At 36.9% G+C, this 27,028-nt stretch overlaps 2 protein-coding genes across 4 annotated transcripts in view; one reads left to right on the top strand and one right to left on the bottom strand.

The window, feature by feature from the left end:
- Window positions 1-26,658, top strand: LOC121434064 (asporin-like). 3 transcript variants are annotated; one of them, XM_041632855.1, is made up of 9 exons: window positions 1-220; window positions 3,576-3,626; window positions 8,296-8,564; window positions 11,901-12,013; window positions 16,028-16,241; window positions 18,096-18,206; window positions 21,202-21,295; window positions 21,507-21,645; window positions 25,516-26,658. In XM_041632855.1, the coding sequence occupies exons 3-9, from the start codon at window positions 8,318-8,320 to the stop codon at window positions 25,711-25,713; spliced, it is 1,116 nt and encodes a 371-aa protein (XP_041488789.1). In that variant the 5' UTR covers window positions 1-220; window positions 3,576-3,626; window positions 8,296-8,317; the 3' UTR covers window positions 25,714-26,658. The 3 variants fall into 3 exon arrangements, with proteins under 3 accessions (XP_041488789.1, XP_041488790.1, XP_041488791.1); XM_041632856.1 differs by lacking the exon at window positions 3,576-3,626; XM_041632857.1 differs by lacking the exon at window positions 3,576-3,626 and having other exon boundaries at window positions 8,312-8,564.
- The window catches only part of LOC121434066 (centromere protein P-like), a 190,271-nt gene that overhangs the window by 79,042 nt on the left and 84,201 nt on the right, over window positions 1-27,028 (bottom strand). The gene's annotated exons all lie outside the window — the stretch shown is intronic.

Raw genomic sequence — 27,028 nt, forward strand, 5'->3', positions numbered from 1 at the left:
TCTTCAGTACTAACATGGACTAATCTGTGGAAGCAGTTTATTCCAGTATCACCCAGGACGCAGCCACACCAGAGGCTGTGTTAGGCAGGCTGTTTTTTTCCTTTTCTTTAAATGTAACACTTCTTTATCTTTTCTTCTTAAAGAGTCTTAAGGAACTTGCATTGTAGCTGAGTAGTACAGGGTGGATAACTTCTTTGAAGAGAACTTCTTTCCTGACAAGGTATGTTTTCATGTCTGTATTACATGTACCAGTGTACAGTTATTTTATTGTTAATACTAAGGAAGCATTATGTTATTAATAAACATTTGTAAATAATATGGTAAAATTTAAACCATAAGTGTATAGATCCTTAGAATATACATTATAAAAAAAGCCTCTAAATGTTGTAACTGAAGTTACTTTAGTCTTATGTAATTTTATACATAATTTTATATTAGTTTTAATTATGTGTTTTTGGAAAACAGTGAAAAAATGTCACTAATGTTTTATATAAATGTTAACATGACTGATATTAAAAAGTAAATAAAAATCTTACACAATCTTTTGAGAACAATATTACTTTAATAATTAATCTTAATGAAATTTGAGCATGTTAGATATATTAAATGAAAGTCTTTTACTATGTAAACCTATGATACTGTTTTTGAAAATGTGAATTATTCAAATGTCACTTTTATTTATAACTTTGAAAATCCATTTTTTTGATAAATGTTTCTTATACAATGAAATGGTACTGGGCTATTATGACAGAAATCAACATAATTTCAAGAAAGAATACCTATCAACAATAGTTTAAGCAGGTCTGTATTCTGTATGAAACGTTTAGAGACTTCTTTTTATAAATCTCATACTTAGAATAACACAGGGATTTCCTTTGTCCTTTCACAAAGCACACTTATTATATCTTAGATCTAAAAGATTCAAGAATACTCTCTCCACTCTTCTCCCAACAATAAATAGAACTTAGTATTCTTTCATGATAATGTATTCAGAGGTGTGGCAGCCATGAAAACAGTGGCCACATGCTACAAGGACAGAGTCACAAAGAACCTGAGGGGCTTCTGTTTATCTTATGTATTGCTACAAAAATAGCATGCTTTATTATTTCATTTTTCTTGCAATTCAATCAAGAATCACTGTGTTAAGGAAGAAGGAAGGAAGGAATAAGAAAGAAAAAGAAAGAAAGGGAGGCAGTGGAGTGCAAGCCCCAGCTCATGGGAAAGTATCTGAGCTGCTGTTTTTCGTTTGGTTTTGGCAGAAAGCACTAGAGTGTAGCAGTGGAAAGAATGGAAGCGATGCGGCCTCTTGTTACAACTAACCACTGCATGAAAAATGAGTATCATGATACCTGACCTGAGTCTTGAGACAAAACAGATTAACTTTACAAGCACTGCAGGAAATCTTTAAAAAGTGGAAAGGCAGGAATGTTTTGTTTTTAAAACAGCAATAAGGGTGTTAAATACAGCTGGTAAGAGAAAAATTGGTACCTAAGGAAAGAAAAACAGCCAATTCTTTAGTTAGAATGCCATTTATATTTCCAAGGTAAAATTAATTAAAGGTGTTGCTTTAAGCAGTATTGGTATCTGTGAACAAATAGTGCTTTAAGTTTGCCAGTGCATGCTTGGATTTTTAAGGTATTCAAGGGTATGGCTAGGCCTTGATTATACCTGCATGTAGTCTGTATTTTCTCTCAGATACCTAGGACATGTCATGTCACATTTCTATCCTGGAGCTTACAACAGATCTGTGAATTGAAATATTCAAGCCTAGTTGTCAAGTGGACCTTGAAACATAGGATTTAAAAATACAGTGACTTATTTACCTAATAAGGTAGTAAGAGAAAACAGCATTCCCCTTAGACAAGATTTTCATCTCAAGCTTACAGACAGTTAAGTGGCAAATAGAAAGCCTGGTCAAATCTCACCATGTCTGTTTCAGAGGAAAGTTGGTTCGCTATTTAGAAGGGACTTTGAGAGATGAAAATCTACTTGGAGCATGGTTGGAAGCTTTAGAAGTGGGTGTGAGGAAGTTGCCTAAGCTCTGCTACCTCCTGGGAGTTCTAGAAACCCAGAGCCTAAACTTCCTCTTCTCGGAGTTCCTGGGAGTGATGTCTAGAGCTCTCTCTCAGCTCTAAATGGTTCTGATTTATTAGTAACGGAAGTAGCACTGGGATAGTATTCCCAAGAGTCTTCTTATTAAAACTAGAACTTGAAACCAAAATCCAAAGCTTTTCATAAGTGATAAAACTTGTCTAAATCAGAAGAATATTGAGTCTTCCTGAGATATAAATATTTTTAAAAGTTTTTAAAAATAGTAGTCTAAAAGCTGCCAAAACTAATAAACTTGACTTTGAACTGTCTTAAGAAGTTCAAAACAAAGTCTATTTCACTACTCTTTCTACATAATAGAAGGGACTGCAGTGCTCTCTTATGCCCTGCAAACAGTGGTGAACAGCTGTGCAGATTGACCAACAGAGGTTTAGGATCTTCTCATGGACTCCTCAGATCTACAGCAGAGATCCAGTAACATCAGAGGGCAATTCCTCAGGGTACTAAGGTTGGCCTCTGTTTTCTTTACAAGCAACTGAGATTAAAAAAAAAAACAAAAACAAAACCAGAAAGATATATATTTTTAAAAATGGCTAACAACAGATAAAACTAGCATATAGAACTATTAAGAAGGTATTTCTGTCCTCAATACAAAGATTTTCTAATAGCCATAAGTAAGCACCAGTGGCCAGAGATCTAAAGGTGGTGTGTTCCTTAGGGGTACATTAAGGGTTCCTTAGGTGTGTTCATTGGTATTACTAATATAGCACGGTCCAGACTGTTCTGGAACCTCCATCACTGAGGTGGCAGGTTATGAATATACAGATCTGTACTTCTCACCAGGAAAAAGATAAACTGCTATTTAGGAGCTGGTTGCTTCCACTAGTTACCAATGGCAAGCCTCCTCCACTGTAACAGAAAATGCTGAAACTAAAAGGAAGAAGTATTAATTCATATTTCTCTACAAAGAGATAGTCATGAATATTACCATTCTAAGAAGTCAGTCAGAAAAGGAAGGACTCCAGCTGATGCTTAGTAAACCTGAGACAGGATGTGCAAGAGAAGCATATCCATCATTGTTCTGCTTCCTGGTTCTGTGCCTTGTGCTTTTTCTTTATCTGTAGATCCAGCTTCTCATACCCAATCTGATCCTCAGCTTAAATCTTCACTCAGCATGGGGAATTTCTTTGAGCTCATGGAGGCGAGCAGGCTAGAGGACTCTCTGTCACCAGCATGTGGAACACATACAAATGAGTCCAGCCCTCAACTCTGCTGCCAGCCCACATGGAAAATCAACATGTGCTCTTGGCATCTACTCTGGCACTCTAACATACTCCTCTTGTTACATATACTTTAAAATTTTCCATAGTTTTCTTAGTTCTATATTTCAAATACCTTAATGTTAAAATAGTTTTGGCTTTTATATGGAAGCTAAAGCCCAAGTAATTCAGATTTTAAAATAAAAGACTTGAACAAAAACAATCAGACAACTTAATAAACCCCAATTTTCATTTTCTATAATCTAGAAAATGGGGCGAGAGTCCTAAAACACTGTGAATTTCAAAACATTTTTACAGGTAGGTATTTTTTTCTTTGTCTTATGGGAGAAACTAATGAATGAGAACAATCTGTTTGGAAAATTGTGCCATGTATGCTGTCAGTAGAATGCTGGAGAAAGGGTAGAAGAGGGCAAGCATATATTTAGGATTAAAGCAATGATTTTTATTGTCAGACTGGAATTTCAAATATTTTAACACTGGATATGGCAATACAAGACAATCACAAGTTTAAAACCAGACTGGGTTATACAGAATATCTTTGTCTCACAACAACACAGCAAACAAACAAAAAACCAAGAATTTTTACTATGTTAAATGTAACAACAATAAAAAAAACTATATGTGAGAACGTTTCAATCTAACTCATTTATATGGCATTATATTCATTTTAATCTTTTTTGTTGGTTTCAAAAGGATTATTAAAAGGAGAAAAACACTTAAGAATGTCACTAATTTAGACTATTGGTTTATTTATTTGGAGAGTGTGTGTGCCCATGATGTATGCTTGTGTATGTCTATGAACAGGTATGCTCAGCCATGCAAGCACGAATGGAGGCCAGAAATCAACATCAGGTGTTGTTTTTCACCTCATGTTTTAGACAGGGTCTCTCACTTAACCTGGAGATTGCCATTTCTACTAGACTAGCCATCCAGAGAGTCCCTGGGATCCACCTGGGATCTTCCCCACTCATGCTGAGTGCTGGGGTTATAGCTATGTGCCAACACATGCAGTTTTCATGTGTGTGCTGAGGATAACAGCTCAGTTCTTCACGGTTGCATAGTAAGCACTTGACTCACTCAGTAATCTCCACAGCAGCTTTCCCTCACTGCCATTAAATCATTTAATATTCAAGAGTATCCTTTTTATTTCATTTCCTTTTTGGGGGGTTGGGGTTGAGACAAGGTTTCTCTGTAGCTTTGGTGCCTTTCCTGAACTAGCTCTTGTAGACCAGGCTGGCCTGGAACTCACAGAGATCTGCCTGCCTCTGCCTTCTGAGTGCTGGGATTAAAAGCATGTGCCACCACCGCCTGGCTAAGGGTATCCCTTTTTTATTATGTTATTTTTGACAGGGTCCTACAATGTAGCTCAAGCTGTCCTAGGATTCCCAATATAGCTCAGGCTGGCTTCAAACTCATGATCTTGCCTCACATTCCATAATGCCGAGATTATAGTTATGTGCCACTATGCTCAGTTTCAAAAGGAGAGGAGGAACAGGAGAAAGATATGTTCTACCTTACCAATTAAGTGACCCAACATAATGCTTGGGAAACATGAATGCTTAAGAAACACCCACTGACTGGGTGGGGTGGTGCATGTCTTTAATCCTAGACCCAAGAAGCAGAGGCAGGCTTCTTTCTGTAGACCATCCAGCTTGGTCTACGTAGCAATTTTCAGGAAAACTAGGACTATATGAGACCCTATCTCAAAAAACAAACAAACAAACAAACAAAAAAACCAATAAAACCCCACCAAAGCAAACAAAAACCCACAAAAAACAAACAAACTCCTAACAATGAAACAAACAAAGAAACAAAAACAAGAGATGATCACTTGAATTACTAACTCTGGCAACCTCAAACCAGGCTATGCCAAAGACAGGTCTTCAAATGACACTGCAATTACAAGCTTCCAATTACTAAAATAAGAGTATCTGTGCATCCGGCAAAGCTGCAGTGTCAGGCTGATCAAAGAAATACACCAAAGGGGTTGTAATGTAGTTTAGTTGATAGAGTGCTTGCTTAGTATTCATGAAGCCCCAGGTTCAATCTCCAGCCTTTGGGAGATGGAGACAGGTACACTAGCTGTTCAAAGTCCTCCTCAGTTACAAATTTCCTTGTCAGCCTGGAGACAGACTGTCTCAAAACAAAAACAAAAACCTGAAAAAGTAAGAATTAGTGACTTTAAGACAGCTAAAGACTAAAAGTTGAATTTCTAGAGAAAAAGTGTTTTGGAACTTGAGTCTAAGTTGATATTAACACTAAGGAACTGGAGAACCACAAAAAGGTGTGAGGTAAAAACGCATAATGAAACCACATGTAAACATACCTGTAAACACAGTATTCCAGAGGCAGAGGCAGGAGAAATGCCCTAAGTTCAAGGACAGCCTGGCCTATGGAGCAAGTTTTAGGCCAGTAGAGCTATTCAGTGAAACTCTGTCTCAAATAACCAAAACAAACACTGTAACAAGTCACAGGTAGGGAAGCAGATGAGCATCAGAGACAAGAACAAAATGATTCTGAAAATGACAGTCACTACAACCCTATGTAAGGGCTTGTAGAAGAGATCCAAGAAGGGAGATTCCACAGTAGCAAATAGGCCAATAGTTAAAAATACAGGTGATCTTGTCCAATAAAAGCCAAAGGGCCCTTATTGCCAGCACAATGCCCCCAATTGTAAAATTTCTAAGTCTTGTCACACAGTCATCTCATGTGTGCTTTCGTGTGTGTGTGTGTGTGTGTGTGTGTGTGTGTGTGTGTACTCAAGCACAGAGAACTGAACACAGCTTTGAGTGCTATTGCTTAGGTACAATCCACCTTACTTTGAGTCAGGGTCACTTGTTGGTCTGGAACTCACTGACTAGGCTAGGCTGGCTGGCTAGTGAGCCACAGGGATCCACCTCTCTCCATTTCTTCAGTGCTGGGATTTCAAGCATGCACCTCCATGTCTGGTTCAAACTCAGATTCTCATGCTTGCACAGCAAACTCTTTCCTGACTACATCAACATCATCTCAGCTCCATATCTGATCTTTAAATTCAGGAAAAGGCAAACACACAGAGATATTAAAGTTGATTTCTGGGTTCTGGGACACAGTTAGCAGCTGACTCAAGGCTCAGGTATTCTGAAACTGGGTCAGATATGACTGAATAGAATTCTCATACTGAATCACTGTTGACACTTATGCAATGCAGACTGTTAAGTGATGGAAGTTAAGAGACCATCTATAGAGCCTTCTGTCTTAACAGTGAAAAAAAATGAATGTGTGTGTGTGTGTGTGTGTATATATATATATATATATATACGAGTATATACACATATTCATATTAAAACTTGTTTTTGCTAATGAATACTACCGGGATACACCTATTTTTGATGATTTCATTATGGTTTTTAATCTTTGAAAATGCCTAAGAATGTACATATTTCATAGGTGGTGGCAGATTCCTACAATTTCAATATTTGGGACTGAGGCAGAAGGATCTCCTACAGGGAGTTTTAGGTCAACCTGAGCTATATATAGGGAGACACTGTTTCAAACCACAAAATAACAGTAAGACTGACTCCCAAATTATAAGTAAATGTATGTATGGTAATATCAGACAACAGATGGTAATGAATTCATGCTCTGAAGGTTCTCATTTATACATTACAGTTTTGTATAAGCTTTAAAACACACATACACACCTAAAAACAACATTGCATCTATCAGAGACAACTATTCAACCAGATGAAACTCAGTGAAACAATGAACAACAACAAAATAGTCTGGTCATAAGATGGTCACGATGGGGTATTAGATAACAGAATAGGTTGGAAATAAAAAATATCCAATCACAGGGTGGAAAAAGTTACCAATGATGAGAATGAGGTTTGGTAGGGTAAAAAAGCAATCAGTTAAGGGAAATGTCCACATTGTCTAAGGGCCACTGAGGATAACCTTGGAAAGTGGCATAGGTATTAGCAATGGAATGGTTTTGAGAATAGAGTTAGTCATAATAATTTTTTAAACTTACCTTCCTAATTATAAAGGAAATATTTATTGCTTATAAAATTAAAGGAATAGAAGACAAAAAGTCATCCGGGTTGGGGATGTCCAATGGGTATCAAACCCTAACTTTGATCCCCAGCATCACATAAACCAGGTCTAGAGGTACAACCCTGAATCCTGGCACATGGGAGGTAGATGCAGGAGAATCAGGAGTACAAGATCATCTTTGGCTACTTAGTGAGTTCTAGGCCAGCTTGGGATATGTCAAACTGTATTTTTAAAAAAATTAATAAAGACAAACACTTTATCCATAGTTCTATCATTGTAGTTTATTTATACTAGTTTTTTTTTAACTTAAAGTAGTCTAAGTCTAACTAAGAATTTTTAAAGTTTTGCTTTTTTATTTAATAGAAAGTAATCTATATTTTAAAGTATCTTTGGAAACATTTTGTAGATTAAAATATAGTTCACTTGATAAATACATTCTATATTTTCCTTTAACTAACAGAACTGTCTTTAATTTTTCCTATTACAAAGAATTCTATTATGCATTTTGGAATTATTTCTTGAGATGAGGCTATTTTAAAAATTCAAAATAAAAATTAAACAAAGGAATCTAATTCAGAGACTATTTCTCTTGTCAAATCTAAGTACTTAATTTTAACTTCCTTTATTGAAATTTATTTCAAAGTATCAAGAGATTAAGCCTGCACTTCCCAGTAAAATTTGTTCCAGAGTCCTAAGTATTGCTAAGATGAGCATGCACCATTAATGAACAGATCTGGCTGTTTAAATAAATAGATTGATTGAAGCTCCCTCCAAAATTGCGCTAAAAAAGTTTTATGTATTTAATCTTACACTACATAGCAATGGGTAAGAATGCCATTTTGTCATGCTTTTTCCAACACTAGAAATGTATATAAAAGAATTTGTATCTGTTGAAACTCTAATTTCATACCCAATGTCTACTAAATGCCAGGTTGAACTTTACACAGGACAACATGAAGGAGTATATGATGCTACTGCTCTTGGCTGTGTGCTCTGCCAAACCCTTCTCTAGACCTTCACACACAGAACTGAAGAATATGATGTTGAAGGATATGGAAGACACAGATGATGACGACGATGACAACAATTCTCTTTTTCCAACAAAAGAGCCAGTGAACCCCTTTTTCCCTTTTGATTTGTTTCCAACATGTCCATTTGGGTGCCAATGTTACTCTCGAGTTGTCCACTGCTCTGATCTAGGTAAGGACAGCAGTCAATTTTGTTTTGAAGAATATTGTTTTTCTGAAAAGGTTAAGAGGACTGAAAAAAAAAAAAGAAGTCACTGAACTTTCAAAACTCTATTCAGTCACTGCAAAATGGTTTGTTTACACTTTTAGTCCAGGCTTTTAGTCCACACTTTTAGAAATCAGTAAAGGAGGGCTGTGAGTTCGAGGCCAGCTTAGGTAAAACAGAGACCCTCATGTAAGGAATAAGAAAAACGAGGTGGTGGCAGATTGCCTCCTCAGTACCCAGTCTGGATTCCAGAACTGCAAACAGGCAGAGAAATGTTTACGTGGACAGTCCAGCAGACTGCAAAGCATTCTACCCTTGTTTAAAAATTCAGAATAAAAAGAAAACATGGAGCTGGTTGGTGGTAGAGCTCTGTTTAATCCCAGTACTTGGGAGGCAGAGGCAGAGGTAGGAGGATCTCTGTGAGTTCTAGGCCAACCTGGTCTACAAAGCAAGTTCCAGGACAGCCAGGGCTACACAGGGAAACCTTGCTTCAAAACACACACACACACACACACACACGCACGCACGCACGCACACACGCACAGAAACAAACACAAATGCGCGCACACACACAAGGGGAACCTTTTTTTGTTTTGTTTTGTATTTTGTTTTTTCAAGACAGGGTTTCTCTGTGGCTTTGGAGCCTGTCCTGGAACTAGCTCTTGTAGACCAGACTGGCCTCGAACTCACAGAGATCCACCAGCCTCTGCCTCCCAAGTTCTGGGATTAAAGGCAGGTGCCACCACGGCTTTGCAAAGGGGGACCTTACATAGAAAGGATTTCTTTCTCTTCTCAGATCTAAGCAGTTCATTTTTTAAATTTCCTTCATTTTAGTTCAACTCAAAATGTCAAAAGATCAACCCTACACTTACTAGGCAATAAAATGCTACAGTAGAAAATACGGTTCCCACCCAGAACGATAACATGGGTCATGTACATTTCATGAAATCTTTAGATTTTCAAAATGCAATAATGTGCTTTGTGTTATGAATAATTTGGGTTTAGAACTTTCTAGAAAGAAGTGATTAAGGAGGTCTAATTAAAATTTTATCATTTTTGCTCAGTAACTTCATTGTGCTACAAAACAATAATATAACAAGAAAATAACTTAAGAAAGGAACCATTAATTTTGGGTAGCTGGGGGCTGGAGAGATGGCTCAGTGGTTAAGAGCACTGCCTGCTTCTCCAAAGGTCCTGAGTTCAATTCCCAGCAATCACATAGTGGCTCACAACCATCTGTAATGAGATCTGGTGCCTTCTTCTACATGCAGACAGAATACTGAGAATACGGTATACATAATAAATAAACAAACCTTTAAAAAATTTGGGTAGCTGTACATTGCAGTTCACATATTGGCAACCAAGACAGGAGAGGAATGACAGGAGACAGGGAAAGGGTGGGGAAGCAAGGGAAAAACACAGAGGAAACAAAGCAAAGGAGGCAAAGACAATGAAAGAATGAATGTTTGTACTAGCTATCTCTTCCTTATTTTCCCTCTTCAGTAAGGGAGAGTGCCACCCACATTCAGGGTGGGTCGTCCCTTTGATTAATCCTTTCTAAAATTGCCCTCAGACACACCAAGATGTACACTTCATAATATAATCAAGTTGACAATCAAGACGAGTTAGTTTCAAGTTAGATGTCCAAACACATTCCTTTAGACCTCATATTGTATTCTGATCTTCAAAAGGCTCATGTCCACCTTATAATGCAAACCGCATTCAGTTCAGCTCAAAGAAAGTCATAGTCATAACAATTACAATATTGCTCAAAAACCCAAGTTTAAGATCTCCTACAACTCAAAGTAAACTGTTATCTGTGAGTCCTTGTAAAATAGATAAGAAATTAAACAGTTCCAGGATACAGAGACCGCACAGTATACATCCCCATTCCAAAAGAAAGGGAAAAGAAATAGCAAGGAAAAACTAAACCAAAGCAAGACAAAAACAAAAAACAAAAAACACCCAAACAAACAAACAAACAAAAGAACCATAAGAGAAATGCTAAATTCTGTATATCCACAGCTAGCATTCAGGGTACAAGGTGACATGGTATCAGCTCTATTGTGCCCATATCAGATATAGCCAACCTGGCTTCTTTCCTAGACTGGTTCTGTTCCCTTCCTCCATCATTCTCTCTTCTCCCCCTTTCTTCTTTTGAGACAATATTTATATAGCCCAAGATGGCCTCAAACTAGCTATGTAGTCAAAGATACTTTTGAATTTCTGAGCCTTTTTGTCCTTACCTCTAAAATACTAAAAACCAAGCGGTCGGCCCAAAAAAGACATACATATAGGTCAACGTTATATGGACTGAGCAGGTTGTATTATTTATTTAGGAATACATACATTACAATTAAAGAAAAAGAAGATATAAACTTGAAAGAGAGCAAGGGGAGAGATCATGGGAGGGCTTGAAGGGAGGAAGTAGAAGAGGGAAATGGTGTAATTATAATCTCCAAAAAGATTAGAAGTGTTCATCTTAACCTTGTTCTGAGATGACAAAGGCAGCTGTTGTTTCTACAAAGGAAAATGGAAACTAAAGGCACAAGGGTAGAAAAGTGATACATTAAATCACTTTGTTCTTTATTACTGTAGATGATGAATGAAGTAAGTTATCTCACATCTATATGCTAATCAAGATATTTGAAGGACTTGTAAATAATATTTACAGCCAGTTAGCAGAATTGACTATTTATAGCAAAAGATTATATTTTGTTACTATGCATGAAAACAATCTAGAATAACTATTTTTCTAATCATAACTTTCTACATATTGGGCTTCCCCTCCTTGTTTTATATTGTGTTTTGGACAGGGTCCCACTATGTAGACCATGCTGGCCTAGAACTCACAGAGATCTGCCTAGCTCAGCCTTCAGAGTGCTGAGATTAAAGGTGTGTACCACCCCAATCAATTTCATTTCGGTTCTTCTTAAAAAATGGTAAAGAACCTTATATTCCAGTTTCTCACTAACCAGAAAATCTGCACAAAAAAGCTATTATTTTCAGTTTAAGTGCATTGAATAGCTGTGCTTCTGTTGCTTGTGATCTCTAAACAAAGCCAAGCATAGCCTACCACCATGCATTTCACTTTGGAATCAGCGAGGTTCAAGACAGACAAATACCCTGTAAAAATAAAAAAAGTTTCTTTTGAAACTTTCAAAAGAAAATGTTATCATTTTTTACAATTACTAAGTCTTATGTTATTGATCATAAATTTTAAAAATGTACATCTCTACTGTAATACTATCTCATCTTTAGCATGAACGTCTGTCATCTGTAACATGTTTGTTTATTTCTCAGGTTTGACTTCAGTCCCAAGCAACATACCATTTGACACTCGGATGGTTGACCTTCAAAATAACAAAATTAAGGAAATTAAAGAAAATGATTTTAGAGGACTCACTTCACTTTATGTAAGATTATATACTCTTATTTTCAAATACTTAGTGAAAATTCTTATCACTGTTAGAATGATTACTTATATTGCATCAATAAAGAAATCTTATTTTCCTATGGATGACCCACTGCAAAATTCTTGTATTCAGTCAAGTAAACACTACAGCTTAATTCAATTAATGCCTACAGAATAATAGCCAGGTAAAAAGCTACTATCTAGTCAGATGACAAGGCTCACTATGCACTATAAGGAGTAAAGAAAGAATTATTCCCGGGGCTTGGCAGTTGGGAGGCAGCGGTAGGTGGATCTCAGGCCAGCCAGAGCTTCATAATGTGACCCTGTTTCAAAACAAAAATATTTATCTACACCAATAATCAATATAGTATTAAGAAATGTTCTCCCAAAGCCACTGACTTAAGATCTCATAGTTCTCTAACAATAGCACATAGGATATATTTATTTAGGTGGCTAATATATGTATGCATGTCATCTTTTCCTTGATCTTTGTAAAAGAAAATGAATTTTCTCCTCATATATTAATAAATACAATTAATAGTTTAATTTCCTAACATTGCCTAGGATTTTGAAGCTTAGAGGACTACTGGCTTTCTGACTAATCTAAAATTAAGTTTGGATAAAGAGTCTGATTTTGCACTGACACAGCTGTGAAGGCGTCACCTGCTTTTGTCAGCCTGGCCCTTGTCTTGCTGAGCTGAGGATAGGCATGCTAGATGAACAGCTCCAGCTTGATACTGTCTGGTATGGTGGGCTATGGGGCTAGGACTACTTTTTTTGTTTGTTTATTTTGTTTTTTGTTTTTTTCGAGACAGGGTTTCCCTGTGTAACAGTCCTAGCTGTCCTGGAACTAGCTCATGAGGCTGACCTCGAACTTACAGGGATTCACCTGCCTCTGCCTCCTGAGTGCTGGGATTAAAGGAATGCACCACCACTGCCTGGCTAGGACTACTTCTTCCAGGCCATTTAGCTATACTCCCAGGCTGTGCTAAAGAAAATAAACATATAGCCTGTCATCTTTAGGGAAGGTAAAATACTAAGAAGAGAATTCATAATCATACTAGGCCTTGCATATAGGCCTATCTGTATATAACGGTAGCCAAGTATAGATCCTATATCTGGGAGATGTGACGTCACTTTGCCTCTCTGTCATCTCAGGTCAAATACATATATACTCATCACGTTAGAGGCACACAAATGGATAACGAGCAAGGTGTTGCACCCAGAGCCTAGAGATTAGGTTAACCTCCCCAAAAGTTCACATTTAAGTGGTGTACTGCTTGGTAGCTGGATTCTGACTGCTCTTTTTTGCCTTTAAGTTAAGAAAAAAAGTTCTTCATAAAATTTTAATTAATAAAATGCAGTTTCCATACTAGGACTTACTCAAATATTAAGAAAGTCAGCAATAACACAATGGATTCTACCAAAGATCCACCTCGCCTACCCCACTAACTTGATATTATAGAAACTTGGAGAAAGGAGAGGTCATTATTTTATTATCAGAGATAGGAAAGGATAGGCATATATACATGTGATTTAAAAAGAATGTGGAAATATATATGACCTGTGAATGCTTCTACTACCTTTGAGACTATATTCAAATAACCACAGAACAACCAACTTTACATTTGATATCAAAGTCATAAAAGTTCTAATTCAATTAACATAATTTTATTGTATTTTAGGAGTATTCTATAAACTCAGTCCACATGAACTTTCATTTTTCATTGGGAAATGATGCATTAAAAGATGTTGGGAAATTTTTAGTCCTCTTTAATATTTTTAAAGTCAATTTGTATATTGTACTGTGTTAAGGATGAATGTTCTGATGTTGGGTGAACCTGGACACAGCTCTTGGCTCTATCAGCTAAATAACAGAGAAAGTAGTCTTACCTTCCTCAGCAGTAAGAAGGGCATAATAATGGCATGGATTTTGTAGAATGGCTTATAAAATTAAATAAGAAAATACATGTAAGTTGTTACTCAAAGATAGGAATTTCCTCAGCGGTGCCCAGTATCACTGTCAGGCTAGTGTGAGTAGACTGGCCAAAGGTGCTGACAGAAACCACTTTCATGTGTCCATGGCCATCCTGGAACTTGCTCTGTAGATCAGACTGGCCTTGAACTCAGAGAGATCTGTCTGCCTCTGTCTCCCAAATGCTGGAATTAAAAAGTGTGTTACCACTGCCCAGCTTATTTTAAGTTTTTATAGGATATGTTTGTTGCCCAGGCTGGCCTCAAACTCCCGGGCTTAAGTGCTTCTTTTTACCTGCTTTCCCAAGTAGGAGTAACAAGAAGTACTTGTCATTGCTACAGGTGAAAGCACTTTCACAAGCAGCTGTTTTATAATTGAAGTAGTGGTATGCTGCATAATTATAAAAGTCTAATTATAATATCTAATAAATTTCCTGTCTTAAAAGAGAAATCAAAATGTTTTAGACATCCTAGGAATCTCTGTTCTATTTCAAACTGCCTGTTTGGTGCTAGTACTCTCACAGAAAAGATAACACACAGAATGACTGGAACACTCCCCACTCACTTCTCTCTGCTGTTACAGTGACTGCACACTACATTTTCTTCTACACTGTTTGTTAGTGACGTATCTGGGCTGCAGGACAGCTAGTTCCTTGTGTAAAAGCCAACACTGAGTACAGCTGACCTCAGGTTATTCTGCCAGCCCATCATGCCTGACATTATGTCATTCAGCATTTGACAGAGCGGAACAAAAGTTGAAGAAAAGCTTTTACCCTAGTTTTATTACTCATCATTCCTTTTATGTAATTTCAACAATCCAAAATTATGTATCTTAACCAGAAACCAAATGGATAAATGACAAAAGACATAAGTCCTGAACACCATGGCAAGATCTTATTGAAGTATATATTCATTGCCAAATCATTTTTCTTCATTGTGTCCTGAACTGTACTACTCAAAGGAAAAATAGATTTAACCTCCTAGGGTCAAGGAAAAGTCATAAGCCACCTTTGTGATCCACTACGTTGTTAAAGTCAACTCTTAACTCATTTTCCTGCTAACTAAGGGGAAATACATCCGTAGCTGTTACCATATATTCAGAAAGGAACCTATTTTTGCTGGATGGCAACGAGAAACAGTTTCCCCTCTTCTCCTAGGATTAATCTTTCTCAGATGAAACCTTTAACAACATAGTTTGTCAGGAAAGAGGGTGATTAAAGAGAGAGACAACGGCCAAAGAGTAAAATGAGTGAACACACCCTTGAAGGAGTTTGCTGCACAGCCAGAGTGTGTGTGCTAAGGAGAAACGCTCTGGGCAATTCCAGTAGGACATACTGACTCTGTCTAGAAACAAAAGGAAGAACAGAGTAAGGACAAAGTTTATAAAAGAAATAAATCTCAAGATGCTACTTGATAGAACCAGATTATTAGAGAATCAAAAAAAAATCCTAAAGATGCTAAGAAATCTGCCACCACTGCTGGTAAAGATCAAAAATTATTCAATATAGCAGAGGGAAAAATAGAAGTATATTATCTTCTTTATTGTTATATTGCCATGTGAATGGTTACTATGACTGTATTAACAACTAATTCAAAGTTTTAAAAAAATGAGATTATATCTAACTAGTACCAGACATTAAAGCACTGTACTGTTCTAACTTAACATTTTTAAGGCTGAAAGTATAATACAAATCTTTAGTTAATATATAAATGGTAGAAATTAAAGATTTTCATGATTAATTACTGTAGAATATCAGGAAATCAAACCATTCCCTCAAAACAGTGGTTTTTCATCTTCCTAATGCTGTGACCCTTTAATACAGTTTCTCATGTTGTAGTAACTCCCACTCATAAAATAATTTTCATTGCTATTCCATAACTGTAATTTTGCTGCTGTTAAGAATCATAATGAAAATATTTGTGTTTTCCAATGGTCTTAGGCAACCTCTGTGAAAAGGTCATTCCATGCCCCTAAAGGGGTCACAACCCACAGGTTGAGAATAACTGCCTCAAACCGTCTTTCTTTCTCTGCTTTATCTAGGCTCTGATTCTGAACAACAACAAGCTAACAAAGATTCACCCAAAAACCTTTCTAACCACAAAGAAGTTGAGAAGGCTGTATTTATCCCACAATCAACTAAGTGAAATTCCACTTAACCTTCCCAAATCATTAGCAGAACTCAGAATTCATGATAATAAAGTTAAGAAAATACAAAAAGACACGTTCAAAGGAATGAATGCTTTACATGTTTTGGGTAAGTTTTCCCAATGAATGGGACATCTTGAAATTGTAATTAACAGCCAAATTTAAATTATTAATTTTCAAAGTAATTTCATAAATTAATCTTTCAATCTATTAAGCTACTTATAAACTAAAGTGTGAAAAATTACAGGACACAAAGGAAAGCTTTGTGATGCTGTCTCTCTTTTTCAAGAACTTTGTGACACACTTTGTTCTGCTTTTGGGACCTGAACCCTAATTAACAAAACCTATTAAATTTGAAGATAGTATTTAAATATAGTGTATAAATTACTCAAATATGTACAAAATTAATTCTTTTATTGTTTGGAACACAAATCTAATTTTGGTTACATTTTAAGACTATTAATATTTTACTATATAATTTAAGTCTCGCTATTTTATTTGTATTGTTCTTCATACAACTATGCCATCTGCCTGCAACAGTCATTCAAACACCTGGACAAGGTTCATGCTCAAATGTTCTCTTAATCAAAACCCTAGTACTTATGAAATATCCTCTTACATTTCTTCTAAGTTAAATTTCTATTTATAATTTTTTTTATTGAGAAAAGGAGAAAAAAAAACAAGTTTCCACCTCCTCCCAGCCTCCCATTTCCCTCCCCCTCCTCCCACCCTTCTCCCCCTCCTCCCACCCTTCTCCCTCTCCCCCCACTCCTCTCCCCCTCCCTCTCCAGTCCAAAGAGCAGTCTGGGTTCCCTGCCCTGTGCTAAGTCCTAGGTCCTCCCCCCTCCGTCCATATCTAGGAAGGTGAACATCCAAACTGGCTAGGCTCCCACAAAGCCAGCACATTAAGTAGGATCAAAACCCCGTGCCATTGTCCTTGGCTTCTCATCAGCCCTCATTGTTTGCCATGTTCAGAGAGTCCAGTTTTATCCCATGCTTTTTTGGTCACAGTCCAGCTGGCCTTGGTGAGCTCCCAGTAGATCAGCTATTTATAATTTTTATATAATATTTTAAAAATTAAGAGGCAGAGCTAGGAGATAGCTCAGGAAGTAAAGTGCTTGCTGCACATATCTGAGAACCTGAGTTTGATCCCCAGAATCCACATTAAAAAGTTGGGCATGTTAGTGCATACTTGTAATCCCAGAGTTGAACAAGCAGAGATGTGCAGATACCTATGGCTCATGGCCAGCTAGCCTAGCCTACCTGGCAGGAAAAAAAATTCTCAACAAACAAATCTAAGGTGGTTATGTGCAAGTAATTTATGCCAATTTAAAACACCATTAAAAATGTGGACAGCATCTAAGGAATGACTTCCAAGATGAAGCTCTGGCATCCATGAGCATGTGCATACAGCACAAAATTTAGGAGATCACAAAATGGAAAACACAAATACCTTGAATTATTTAGAGAGTGGTTTTTTTTTCCCTGCTGCAATATTATCATAAACTGACTAAATCTTCATGCTCATGGCATACTGGAAAGTAATGCTACTTAGTAGTTCAAAACAAATAAAAACAAAAAAGAATTTATTGTTCACAAAATTCAAAACAGTGTTTCTGCGGTTGAAAGAAGAGTAAACAGAATCTACATGGAAAGTAGAAAGTAGAAAAAGACAAGATCTCCTGAGTAAATTGGGAGCATAAGGACCTTGGGGGAGGTTTGGAGCAGAGGGAAGGGCGAGGCAGGGAGGGGAGCAGTGAAAAATGTAGAGCTCAATAAATATCAATAAAATGTATATAATAATAATAATAATAATAATAGTAAATAGAAGTAGGTATACTGAGTGGAAATGAGTATATATGACCAAGACACATTTTCCCAATATTCTTCAGATGTCTTGTCTGCATTATGAGTTTTCATGATTTTAACAGATGTGTGCTGAGTTATGTCATTTATTTCACAGAAATGAGTGCAAACCCTCTTGATAACAATGGAATAGAACCAGGAGCATTTGAAGGGGTGACAGTATTTCATATCAGGATTGCTGAGGCAAAACTAACCTCAATCCCAAAAGGTTTGTATTTGAAAATACCATCTTTCAATGAGCATACATCGTTATTTGGTATTATCACACTTAACCTGTAATACTTCAAACTTTCTAGTATATACTGTCAGACTACACTATAATCAGAAACCCCAGTGCCAGTGTATCTGATCAGAGGATGAAATTTAGTACTTTTTCACATATAAACATATGTAGTGATCTTTTTTACAACATTACATCATAATCTTTTTCCCAGTAGGAATAGACATTGAAAAGCAATGAGCTTTTTATTTTCCTTCTCTTTTCTGACATTTACTCTTCAAAACCTGTCAATCCATGAAGTTCTGTAGAGATGGAGAATTCTGTAGAGTAAAAAGCAGAGAAAAGTAGGAGGGGTGAGACCTTGGCTCTGCTGCTGCAGCTGAGGTGAACAGACTCTGGAAGGCCAGATGGGGGCAGCACTGGCTTTGGCAAGAAGAATATGTCATAAAGGGCTCTGTAACATGTTCCCAGGGATATGGTGAAGATTAATGTGCTAATACACAGAAAGGCTTGAAGACAGTATCTGAGACATAGTTTATGACAACAGTCTCACTAGAAGGAGCCTTGCATCAGTACAGATTAATGGGACCTGAAGCAGCACTCCAAGGAGAACTGCTCCTTCACTGTCCTAGAGAACTTACATCCAAACTTGCTACCTGATCACTAGCTGGGTAGGACTGACTGCCTTTATTGGAACTCAGGCTCACAATCTTGTTTTCCTCATCTCCAACAAAGGCTTCTTTTCTGTGTTGATTATTACCTGGATCAAAAATATACTATATTAATAACATTTTCCAATTTCAAACAGTAGTAATTCATTATCTACCAGTAAAAATAGCAACTTAGCCTGTTCTATTACTCTGATCCAAAGTGAACAAACATAAATAAGAATATAAGATACAGTGAAATTATTATTTTAATACAAATCAACTTATATGGGGCTGGAGAGATGGCTCAGTAGGGTTTACAGCACTGGCTGCTCTTCCAAATGACCCAGGTTCAATTCCTAGTGCTCAAATGGCCATTTACGACCAACCCTATTCTGGTTTCCTCAGGTACCAGGCTTGCATGTGGTGCATAGACATACATAGGGGCAAAACCCATATAAATTAAATTAAAAAAATCAATTATCTTTCACATATTTGAAAAATATAAAGTAAAAGTCAGAAAATAATTTTCCTCCACAAGGAAGAACCAGTTTAATCTACACCTATAGACATAAATCACCTTTATTTAGAGTTAAATAAAGTGGGTGTTCACTAAAAACCTAAAATCTTGTAATTTTTGGAGCAGAGACAAAAATAAATAAATACATAAATGAGTCTATCCAGTAGTTCAAAGCATACGTTTCCTTTCTTGGATGTACGTTGGCACAGAGTACAGAGAAGCCAGAGCAAGGAAAGCAGTGAAGGCAAAGAGGCAGGGGTGGGCAAAGGAAGAGTTGATGGGTAGGAATAAGCAGCTTATGGATGATATCAGTGTTTGTGGCCATTCTTTCCTATACTAAATATACTGTAATTATAATTTCCCTCAAATATCAAAACAATTTAATTTTTAATATTATTTCAGAGCTTAAAAATTATATCTTTACAGACAAACCAAATCAAATGTATCAATTTACAGAACTATTCTGTCACTATCTCCCTGGCATTAAGAAACTATTTCTTAAGGGGGGCCTGAGAGATGGCTCAGAGTTTAAGAGCACTGACTACTCTTTCAGAGCTTCTGAGGTTCAATTTGCAGCAACCACATGGTGGCTCACAACCATCTGTAATGAGATATGGTGACCTCTTCTGGCCTGCAGGGATACATGCAGGCAGAACACTAAATACATAATAAATATTTTTTCAAAAATTAAACTATTTCTTGAAAACAAAGTTATTCCCTGAAATATGACAGTCATCATGTCAAACTTCTATCCTAATAGAACTTGCAGCTATCCCAGGAACAAGTCTTATTGGGAAGAGTTGGCAGGAGGAAAGTAGGAAGATGCCTTCTTTCCTGTTTGTGTGGGAAATTCTACTGCATGTGGATGGGGAGTAGTTTGTGGTAGGACAGATATTCCTATCTTTAAGATGTTAATAACTGTCAACAGCAGACGGGCTTTTGCTAGACCCACATCTCTGCATTATCTCCACTCATGCCTGTTTTAGAAGCTTTGCCCCATTCTGCTTTCTGGTCATCCACATTCCTCATGTCCTAAGGACAATGGGCCCTTAAAAGTTCATTAAGCTCCCCACTGAGTTTACTCTTCTCCAGCTTCCTACAGTCCACTCCAGAATAGGCTGATAGAGGACATTATCTAGTAGTTCATCAGAGTATTAATTCTTTGGTGACAGGCCCTTTGTTTGATAACTGAAAGTAACATATAGTCACTGCATAAATATAACCCAAGTCAAGCAAAAACACAATTATAATCCTGTCAATTTAGAAAATTTTTTCACTCTAGTTTACTTTTAAATTCAAATTAAATTCTGGATTCAAAAATAAATTTAGCCATAAAGTCTGATAATGAAAAGATATTTTAATTCTATTCATCGGTTTCTAACATTAATTGAAATGTTTCAGCAAAAGTTAAAAGCGGGAAGTTTTTTGAGAAAGGTAACTAGAACCACAGGTTGACAAATAATACATTGATACATGACCACCAGAGTGGGGTTTGCTTGAGTGCCCGGGTCAGTCTCTTTCACACCAAGAGGAAAAGGACAAGAACAGATGTTGATAGGTCACCTGTCATGTGCCAGGGCACTGAAGTGCATTTCTTACAAAATAACTATTAGTGACTGAAAGGGTTAAGTGCTGCAATGGACTAAACATGCAAAAGAATAAAATCCTGTATACTGATGATGTTAAGAAACAAATGACTTAACAGGTAACCTCTGGACATTGTATGAGTTTGCCTGAAAGAGTCAAACTTGCCTACTGCTTTTTCTGTAGAAAATTTTACAAAGTAAATAAATAATCACAAAATTATTATTTTTAGGCCTACCACCAACCTTACTGGAGCTTCATTTAGATTTTAATAAAATTTCAACTGTGGAACTTGAAGATTTTAAACGATACAAAGAACTACAAAGGTAAAAATTGTCAAAAAAATTTTCACTGAAACATGGTAGTATATATGAGCAAAGCATTTAAGAAGTTTTTTGAGAATGTACAGTGATCCTACTCAAAAGAGTGTAAAGCGAAAACAAGGAGAGAACCACGGCTCATATCCTACATAGGGTTGTGGGGGTTTCAACATACTTTTATCAAATCTAACCACAATACATTTTATATCACCCATAGGCTGGGTCTTGGAAACAACAGAATCACAGATATTGAAAATGGAAGTTTTGCTAATATACCACGTGTGAGAGAGATACACTTGGAACACAATAAACTAAAAAAAATCCCTTCAGGATTACAAGAGTTGAAATACCTCCAGGTAAAACATTCTACTTGTGTTTGGTAGAAATGGGCTTTTGAGTTTGTGTAGGACACACTAGTGTATTTCAATCAAAATGAGCAACAAGAAAACTCTGGACATAATAATGCCAGTGGTATGAGTAGGAGAGTGTGAGGAGAATACCACTCAGGAAGAATACGACCCCTCCACCTACACATCCACCTCACTGAAACTATTGAGGTCACTGTTTACCAAGCAAACTTCAAGCTGTTGAAGTTTCTCAAGCCAGGACACTAAGCATAACCATCTGTTCCTTTTGTTCTATAAACATTCCACAAGGCAAAGCAAGAGGATTAGGATCCAGGTACTAGGTTAAAAGTGGGTATACAGGTTAAACATTCACACAGAGAATGAAATTAACAGAAAATCACTATTTGGAGCAGGTATTAAGTTTTATTTCTGTTGCTGTAATATGAAGTTATTGGTTTTTTACTCTTGAGCTTTGGACTCTTTTGGTCTTTTGGTTTTTGGGAGACCCGTCACCCAGCTCCCAAATAAATACACACAGTGGAGGCTTATTATTACTTATAAATGCCCCGCCTTAGCTTGTTTTGTTTCTTGCCAGCTTTTCTTAAATTAACCTTTTGCCTCTGGGCTTTTCCTTTTCTTATTTCTGTATATCTTACTTTCACTCTTACTCCATGGCTGGCTGGGTGACTGGCTCTGGTGCCTTCCTCTCCTTGTTCTATCTTGCCCCCCCCCCCCTTCTTCCCAGATTTCTCCTACTCATTCTCTGCTTGTCAGCCCCATTTGTTCTTTCTCCTGCCTTGCTACGGGCTGTTCAGCTCTTTATTAGTCCATAAGGTGTTTTAAACAGGCAAAGAATCACAGCTTCACAGAGTCAAACAAATGCAGCATAAACAAAAATGACACACCTTACAATAATTTTCTACAATAACAACACACTATGAACAAGGTAACTTTTTTTTTTTTTCGAGACAGGGTTTCTCTGTAGCTTTGGAGCCTGAACTGGAACTAGCTCTGTAGACCAGGCTGGCCTCGAACTCACAGAGATCTGCCTGCCTCTGCCTCCCGAGTGCTGGGATTAAAGGTGTGCGCCTGGATGAACAAGGTTAATTTTTAAAAGAAAGAGTTCCTTGGGTTTATGGTGCCACTGGTTAGAGTCTATAATGGTAGAATGAAGCCATGGCAATGGGTGGCTGGAGCAGTAGCTCAGAGCTCATTTTCTGATCTACAAGCAGGAGGCAGAGCACACTGGGAATGGTGGGAGTCTTTTGAATTCTCAAAGCCCTCTCAGTAACACACTTGCAACAAGTCAATACCTTTCACTCTTACTCCGTGGCTGGCTAATCTTCCCAAATATTTGCACCAACTATTCAAACATATGAGCCTTTAGGGACCATTCTCATCCAAACTACTACAGAGCTTCATAATGGGCAAGAGACACAGTTCAGTAGTAGAGTGCTTACATAGAATGTGTGAAGCAATGGATTCAATTCTCCGCACTCTCACACTCTCTATGAAGCTCACATTTTGTCCTCTGTTGGCACAAGTCACCAAATATGAAGACAGTATTTTACACATAATTCTATTTTATTTTATTTTTTTATTTTTCGAGACAGGGTTTCTCCTTGGCTTTTTGGTTCCTGTCCTGGAACTAGCTCTTGTAGACCAGACTGGCCTCAAATACACATAATTCTAGAACTTTTAGTTTTCCTAATCTAATCTGTGGCCATCAGATAAAAAAAAATTCCTATTTCAACTGGGTGATGGTGGTGCATGCCTTAATCCCAGCAGCTGGGAGGCAGAGGCAGGCAGATCTCTGTGAGTTAGAGGTCAGCCTCATCTACAGAGTAAATTCCACGACAGTCAGGACGATACTCTGTCTTGAAAAGCCAAAACAAAAAACAACAACAACAACAAAAAAAAAGATCCGTATTTCACTTCAATCCGTTTTCCCCAAGGCTTTCTTTCCTTACTGTGCAAAGACCACCCCCCCCCAAGTAGCAAAACAAAATAGCTAAGAACTGATTACTACTTGTATTAAATTTTTGTTTTTGTTGTTCCTTTTGAGGTAGGTTCACATTATGTAGTCCAGATTGGTCTCACACTCACTATGTAGTATAATTTTTAAAATCCATAATCTTCATGCTTCATTCAACCTCTTGAACGTCAAGATTACAGGTGTGTACCACCATGCCCAAACTTTTTCCTATTTTTAAACACATTTTGTTCACTGCATTCTGGAGACTCCAGCACTAAAAGAATGGACTATGTATAGTTGTGGATTTCTGCACCCATGAGCATAGTCCAGTTTGCTCAAGCCATGCCCCATCCCCTGCACTACAACCTGGATATTCTTCATCCATCTACTTTTTTTGATTGTTTGTTTGTTTGTTTTTCGAGGCAGGGTTTCTCTGTAGCTTTGAAGCCTGTTTTGGAACTCACTCTGTAGACCAGGCTGGCCTCGAACTCACTGAAATCTGCCTGCCTTTGCCTCCCAAGTGCTGGGATTAATGGCGGTGCCACCACCGCCCAGTTCATCCATCTACTTTTTACATGCTGCTTTTGTTAGCATTTCACAGTGAACAAAATTTTAATATAGAAAAGAACACAAGTCACAAATGGATAATAAATAATCTGCAAAGTAAACAAATCCACATCTACCTTGGTTACTCTCATTGAGCTACTGCTGTAAATAATACCTTGCTATGATACTGAGCAGTGGGAGAAATAAAGAGGAAACATAAAAACTATCTTTTACAAAACCCAAGACTGATATAGAACAGAAGAGAGTTGAAGACCATGCACAGATGTTTTAGACAATGTCTGCCCATGATTTTTATGACTAGGTTCAGATTAATCTTGGCAGATTCTATTAAGTAATAGGAATAAATATTCCAGTATTGGCAGCAATGGTTTTTAATATGGCATGGTAGCGACTACACATATGAAGTGGAAGAAGGAGAAGGAAAAAGCAAATTAGCTAAGATAACCAGACAATAAATATATTCTGGATGGTGACACAAGTTCTATGTGACTAAGTTCTCCCCTAAACACTTGCATAATACCTAAACTTGACTTGGTATGACCAGTATTCAACATCTATGAATGAATATACTTTCATATCAATGTAAAGGACACAGAGGAGGCCAGGCAGTAGTGGTGCAGGCCTTTAGTCCCAGCATTCTGGAGGCAGAGGCAGGCTGATCTCTGAGTTTGAGGACAGTCTGGTGGACAGAATAAGTTCCAGAACAGCTAGGGCTGCACAGAAAAACGCTGTTCGAAAAGCAAAAACACAAATAATAACAACAAAAAGGCAAACAGTTAAATAAAGCCATAAGTCATAAACAAATGCTGACTACATCCAAGAAGAGAGGTTTGTACCTGTAATCCCAGGTACTAATCAGGAGGCTGAGGCCAGAAGATCAAAAGTTTAAGGCCAGTTTTGTAATGTAGCAAGATTTTGACTCAAATAAAAATAAAAAGGATTGGAAGTGTAGCTCAGTGGTTAAAAACATTTCTCCAATATGCATGAGGTCCCATGCTCAAGATTTAGCAAGACTTCTAAAACCTTATTAATAAAATTTATTTGTTAATAAAACACATTCCATTTATATTTACTGGGCACTTAAAATTCATTCTTTTCCAAAGAAAAACCAGTCCACAATTCACAACCCCAGAGAACCTAGACAACAAAGAGTACCCTAAGAGAGACATACATGGATCTATATAGGAAGGAAAAAAAAGACAAGCTCTCCTGAGTGAACTGGGAGTGTAGGGCTCATGGGAGGGGATAAGAGGGGAGGGAAGAGGAAGGGAGGGGAGTAGATAAAAATATATAGCTCAATAAATAAATAAATAAAATTCTTTCCTCACCCACAACAGATAATCTTCCTTCATTATAATTCAATTACGAAAGTGGGGGTGAATGACTTCTGTCCAACAGTGCCAAAGATGAAGAAATCGTTGTACAGTGCAATAAGTCTATTCAACAACCCAGTGAAGTACTGGGAAATACAACCTGCAACATTTCGTTGTGTTCTCAGCAGAATGAGTGTTCAGCTTGGGAATGTTGGAAAATAATCATTAATGATGTCTATTGAATATAAGATTCACAATGTATTCATTTGGAATACTTGAACTGTACTAATAATGGTAGTATGTTATAAATAAGCAAAACTCTATTCCATATGACAAAAAATTTCAGCAGAATTTTGCCCAACAATCAATATTCAGAATAAACCTCTATTGCAGTGTCACTTCGCACATGAGTGGTTCTGTATACATCTTCTGCTTGAACATTCTTTTCTCAGCAACAAAAAGATGAATATTCCGTATTTAACCCTTCATTATCAAGTGTATTAAACAGAACTGTACTGTAAAAAAAAATGCTTGACTTAGTAACATTTGTGCCCTTTCTTTGCTATTAGAAAAACAAAGCTGGCAAGAATAGCAATATGAAGACTACATGTATTTTTAGTATCATTTTAATAACTTGGATAGCACTGTAATATTTCTAATAATGTTGAAATACATATAGTTTGACAAAATCATATTGAAATTCTCAACTCATAATAAAAGTTCAAGTATTCACTATCAACTCAACAGTAATATTCATAGGAGTTAGCTTTGGAGCCATAATACATGACTTTCTTTTTTAATTATTATCTGGTCATAAAACTGTAAAATGTAATGATTGCTTATATAAATTTTATAATGTGCATTTTTAGAATCAGTTATATAAGTTTTTAAGAACACATCAGCAACTGTTAGGTTACATAGCGTCGTCACTTCAACTAAGAATATTTCGGGATATTCCTTTGGAAGAGTATGGATGCCAATCAACTTTGTACCAGCTTGTCTCTTCTAACTCGTCTCTTCAAATACGCAAACTGGATAACTCTGAGAAATGCATCTAGGCTTACAAAAACTGAAAGCTCTGAACAAAACTCATGTGTTTATTTTACTGATATTCAATATGAATTAAGTAAAATTTGAAAATAAGGAAAACATTATTAAAATCTAGTTTTAAACAAAATATATGTGCTTTGGTTCAATTTATCTCCCCCAATCAAAACATACATACTTGTTTTTCTTTAGAGAACTAATTTGTTTTAATATATTTTATGGGTGTTTTCCTTACATGTGTGAAAGAACCACTTGCATGCCTGGGGCCAGAAAAGGCAATGGATTCCATGAACTGGAGGTATAGACAGTTATGAGATACTATGTGGGTGCTGAGAACCAAACTTAAGTCATTTGGAAGAGAAGCCATGCTCTTAACAACTGAGCCATCTCTCCAGCCCCTCCCATTTATTTTAAACTACCTCAAAATCTAGACTTCCAATCATTTTTTTTGGTGGGAGGAAAAGAAGGACATAATAGATATAAAGGGTGA

This window comes from Microtus oregoni, unplaced genomic scaffold, assembly GCF_018167655.1.
Source record: "Microtus oregoni isolate MIOR12 unplaced genomic scaffold, Mior012 000042F_ref0000377, whole genome shotgun sequence".
NCBI lineage: Eukaryota > Metazoa > Chordata > Mammalia > Rodentia > Cricetidae > Microtus > Microtus oregoni.